Source organism: Triticum aestivum, chromosome 7A, assembly GCF_018294505.1.
Source record: "Triticum aestivum cultivar Chinese Spring chromosome 7A, IWGSC CS RefSeq v2.1, whole genome shotgun sequence".
Taxonomy (NCBI): Eukaryota; Viridiplantae; Streptophyta; class Magnoliopsida; order Poales; family Poaceae; genus Triticum; species Triticum aestivum.
Window position 1 is genome coordinate 178,182,136 of NC_057812.1, and position 4,432 is coordinate 178,186,567.

The 4,432-nt window shown below is 43.1% G+C and overlaps 1 protein-coding gene across 2 annotated transcripts; it reads left to right on the forward strand.

The window, feature by feature from the left end:
- Positions 1-699: 699 nt before the first annotated feature.
- On the forward strand, positions 700-4,109 carry LOC123154247 (ADP,ATP carrier protein 1, mitochondrial-like). Of its 2 annotated transcripts, none has more exons than XM_044573023.1 (4): positions 700-917; positions 2,658-3,152; positions 3,243-3,614; positions 3,700-4,109. In XM_044573023.1, the coding sequence occupies exons 2-4, from the start codon at positions 2,685-2,687 to the stop codon at positions 3,994-3,996; spliced, it is 1,137 nt and encodes a 378-aa protein (XP_044428958.1). In that variant the 5' UTR covers positions 700-917; positions 2,658-2,684; the 3' UTR covers positions 3,997-4,109. The 2 variants fall into 2 exon arrangements, with proteins under 2 accessions (XP_044428958.1, XP_044428957.1); XM_044573022.1 differs by having other exon boundaries at positions 700-907.
- The last annotated feature ends 323 nt before the right edge of the window (positions 4,110-4,432 follow it).

The following is a 4,432-nucleotide window of genomic DNA, read 5'->3' on the forward strand; positions in this document are numbered from 1 at the left end:
AGTTTTAAAAAAACGAGATTTCTTTCTTTTAGACCATAATAGCCATTTATTATCAACAAGCGAGATTTAAAACCCGTTGAAGAAACATTGGTTGAGGTATCACCTTGTAAGGCAGATTTGTAATTCTTTATCAGCGATCTGAAAAGTTGAAGAAGTCGTACGTTGCCGCAAAATAAATCGTTGTTTCTGCTGTCAATCTAAAGAGTTGAAGAAACCGAACCCTGTCGAATAAAAAAAAGAAATTAAAGTTTTTTTAGCATGAAAAACTTTTGATCTATTCATGTTCAATCATGATAATACAACGAACATTAGAAATAATAAAAATTATATCTAGATCCGTAGACCATCTAGAGACAACTATAAACACTGAAGTAAGCCGAAGGTGTGATGCTATAAAAAGAAACCAAAGTTGCGGCACTGGTAACTAAGCCTTGTTGTTATCGACTGAATGTGCAGCCCTAATTAGTTTGTCTAATTGTTATCGCTAAATGACAACAAACAAGTCAAAGAAAATTTTGCCAAAGACAAGTCATTCCGATCTCTGAATTCAATAAGAAAAACTGAGCTGAAAATGATAGAATGGTCCAGCTCACCACTCGTCCTAGAAAGTGCGAGGAGAAGCGGCGGCAAGGTGTCCCATGGAGCTCTCTGGAAGAAGATCAGACGCCAACCGAACGAGCACACGGGGGCAGGGCAGCTCTCTCTCGACCCTTCTTTATGTTTTTTTAACCTCAGCTCTGCGCTGACATTGATACAGAACGGGATGAAAGAACAGATATCCAGGCGAACAAAAGGAGAAGATCAAGCGATCAGCAGCAAAACTAAGGCTTGGTATTGGACCTCCGATCATTCCTCTCCTCGCAGAGTCCACCGAGCCGGCAGATAAACTGTCGACCATTCTCTGCAGGTAAAGAAAGGTAGAATATCAGTTTGTTGTTTGCAGCTGTAGATGCTTGTGGTTTCTTCATGGTTTCTAGGCTATTTAGATCTTCGTGTGGTGCTTCTGATGCTAGATCTTCGTTTCCACTCCAATAGCCGCCGCTAGCCTCGGAGTCCGGTGCAGGGGCAAACGGAAACCAGCAATATCTGTTTTTGAGAGTTCTTCACATTTGTCCGTGGATAATTCTGTTTTTAGAATCGCTTTGTTCCTTCAGAATTGCTCCCAGTCTCAGTAGGGAAGTTCAGTTCCGCAGTGATCAGGCTTGTTGCTGCTAATTTGGCCTAGCCGGTGAACGTTCGCTGTGGAGCATGACAATTGCGAATGTTTTTTTATGTCAAATTCTATGAAAGCACATGACAATTTCTTCACGAACACATGAGAACTATACTGGCAAATAGAGGATTTAACTGCGAAAATTGCCCTGTTCGCTTGAAAGAACTGCCATGCTCCCAACACATAAGTTGCCGTGAAAAATGTTCGTTCTGCCATGCACCTAGCGAACGTTCGCTGAATAGTATTACCCATGTTTTTAACTTTTTGGCACACAACACGACTGCCCTGTGCCCTCACATGGAAGGGGTGTTGAGTACTCAATGATGCCTTATATCCCAAGATGGGTCTTAGAAGTAGGAATACAACTTCATTTTCTTACGTCTCTTTCGCTTCATTCAAGATATGGGGATTCCATCCGATTCTGGAAGTTAAGGGAGAATATTTGGAAATGTTTCAGCAAAATCATATTTCTTGATTTATTTCTCTAAAAAAATGACATTTAGCTTTTATATTATATGCAAGTTTTTTTAGGGTGTATATTATATGCAAGTACTACTCTAGACATCATGGTCTTGTGTTTGATTCATGACATTGGCAATTTCTACTTGTCAAATTGATGAACCCCACATGCCGGCGAAAGAAAAATCACAATAAAGAACTTGGTACTATATATGGGCTTGAACCCCGGGACCCTCAAGCAATAGTTTGGTTGTTGGGACTTACCAAGTTACCACCACACCAAATAGTGCTTTAGTCTCTAGGGAGATAAGTGCAACTTTGTGTTTTGAGAAACACACTACAAACACAAACACTCACATACGTGCACGCACACCCTACCTTAACCCTACACCTATGAGTACCTCCAAGAGATTGAGCCAACGGATCTTAGATTGAGGAAGTCGCCACATACGTCTCGTAGTTGACAGGCACGCCAAGCTATACCGTTGAAAGAATAGTGTCGAAGAGGCCGGGAGAAATCAAAGAAAATGCAAACCCACCCATGTCAAGTCTAGACTTGAACCTGGGTGGGCAGGTCTCATGACAAGGAACCTAGCCTCTGAGCTAAGCTTAGTTCGTAGTTAAGTGCAAACTTTTAATATCATCAACCTCCTACTGACCGTAATGTTGGCGATGTATTTTCATGTTTACTTGAATACTAACATTTTTATTTTGTTTATATTATTTGGGTGCACATCAATATGCCGTTAAATATGTAGTTGTTTTCCCTACTGCTATTATATTCAATTGTAATATTTTCTGCTGCACTCATCCTTAAAGGAATGTAGTTGGAACATAAATTCCCTTTAATATTTTTGTGTTCTACTTGCAACTTTGTACGAGCTATTTATAATCTTAGATTTGTTTGATGGATTAACTTCTTTTTTTTGCGGGTAAGATTAACTTCAATCTAACCCAGACTTGTCCGCAATTTGTTGTCTAACAGATCACTTCTGACTTGTATACTGAAACGATGGATGAACTGTGCCCTCCATATGTGGTCCAGAAGCTCCATGGACAGTCCATGTTGTTGAGACAAATATCTTCTTCTGCCACGAGAAGTCATGTAATCAACAATGCACATTATGCGCGCAATTTTTCTGTGACAAAATACCATCAGACGAATGGAAGTATTGGGCGTTTGCCTCGCAATACACCATCCCCGATCCGTGCCCCCGCACCCGAAGAGAAGGGTTTTTCTGGATTCATGATTGATTTTCTAATGGGTGGAGTTTCTGCTGCCGTCTCCAAAACGGCGGCTGCTCCGATTGAGCGTGTTAAGCTCTTGATTCAGAACCAGGATGAAATGATCAAGAGTGGTAGGCTTTCTCATCCTTACAAAAGTATCGGCGATTGCTTCACCCGCACAATAAAAGATGAGGGTGTGGTTGCACTCTGGAGGGGAAACACGGCCAATGTTATCCGTTATTTCCCGACTCAGGTCATGCATCCTGTACCCTACCATTAGCTCTTTTGTTTCTACATTTTTCTTGCCATGAAATGGACTGAATGATTTCCACCTTTGCTTCAGGCCTTGAACTTTGCCTTCAAGGACCACTTTAAGCGCATGTTCAACTTTAGAAAGGACAAGGATGGGTACTGGAAGTGGTTCTTCGGCAACATAGCTTCCGGAGGGGCCGCCGGTGCTTCTTCTCTGTTGTTTGTGTATTCTCTGGATTACGCTCGTACTCGTCTCGCCAATGATGCCAAGGCTGCAAAGGTGGGTGGCCAGAGGCAGTTCGACGGCATCGTAGATGTTTATCGCAAGACCCTCGCCAGCGACGGTGTCCGCGGCTTGTACCGTGGCTTCAACGTCTCCTGTGTGGGCATCATCGTTTATCGAGGTCTTTACTTCGGAATGTACGACTCCCTCAAGCCAGCGGTTCTTGTTGGTTCTCTTGAGGTCAGTAACCATACCATTGTTTCTGTAAATTCATTCTGTACATATCTCACTAATACCATATTTCTTCACTATGCATATTCTGCAGGATAACTTGCTTGCCAGTTTCTTGCTTGGCTGGGGTGTAACGATGGGTGCTGGGCTCGCCTCGTATCCCATTGATACCGTGCGCCGCCGTATGATGATGACATCCGGTGAGTCCGTGAAGTATAAGAACTCCATGGATGCTTTCAGGAAGATCATCGCCGAGGAGGGCGCCAAGTCCCTCTTCAAGGGTGCTGGCGCCAACATCCTTCGTGCCGTTGCGGGTGCTGGTGTCCTTGCTGTGTATGACAAGCTCCAGGTGGTCGTCTTTGGCAAGAAGTATGGATCCGGTGGTGGCTAAGTACGGATGCTGTAGGGCTAAATTTTGTGCGATGGTGTAGCGCTGCTTTTGAATAAAATCTGCCATATGGAGTATGGAGAGTGTTTAACAAAAAACTATCACAATTCGTCCAATCGTGCCTACAAACTACCACTTTACAAATTTGTGCCGAAAACTATCATTTTTCAACTAATCTTTGACTAAAAACTACCATGTCTCAAAAATGTCCGATTCACCTTTTCTAAACGCCTTTCTGATAAAGATGGCCCGCATGTAAGCGCTGACGTGGCATAGTAGTCAAACTCTGTTAGATTGATCGGTAAGTTGTGCGTTATGACGTATGCGACCCACATGTCATCATCAACCTCTTCTCCCTGAAACAGATTCCTTTGGGACATTTCCTCGAGCAGGTTGTATTCGTCCTGGAGCACGAGCTACCATGGCCGGGCGCAAGCAG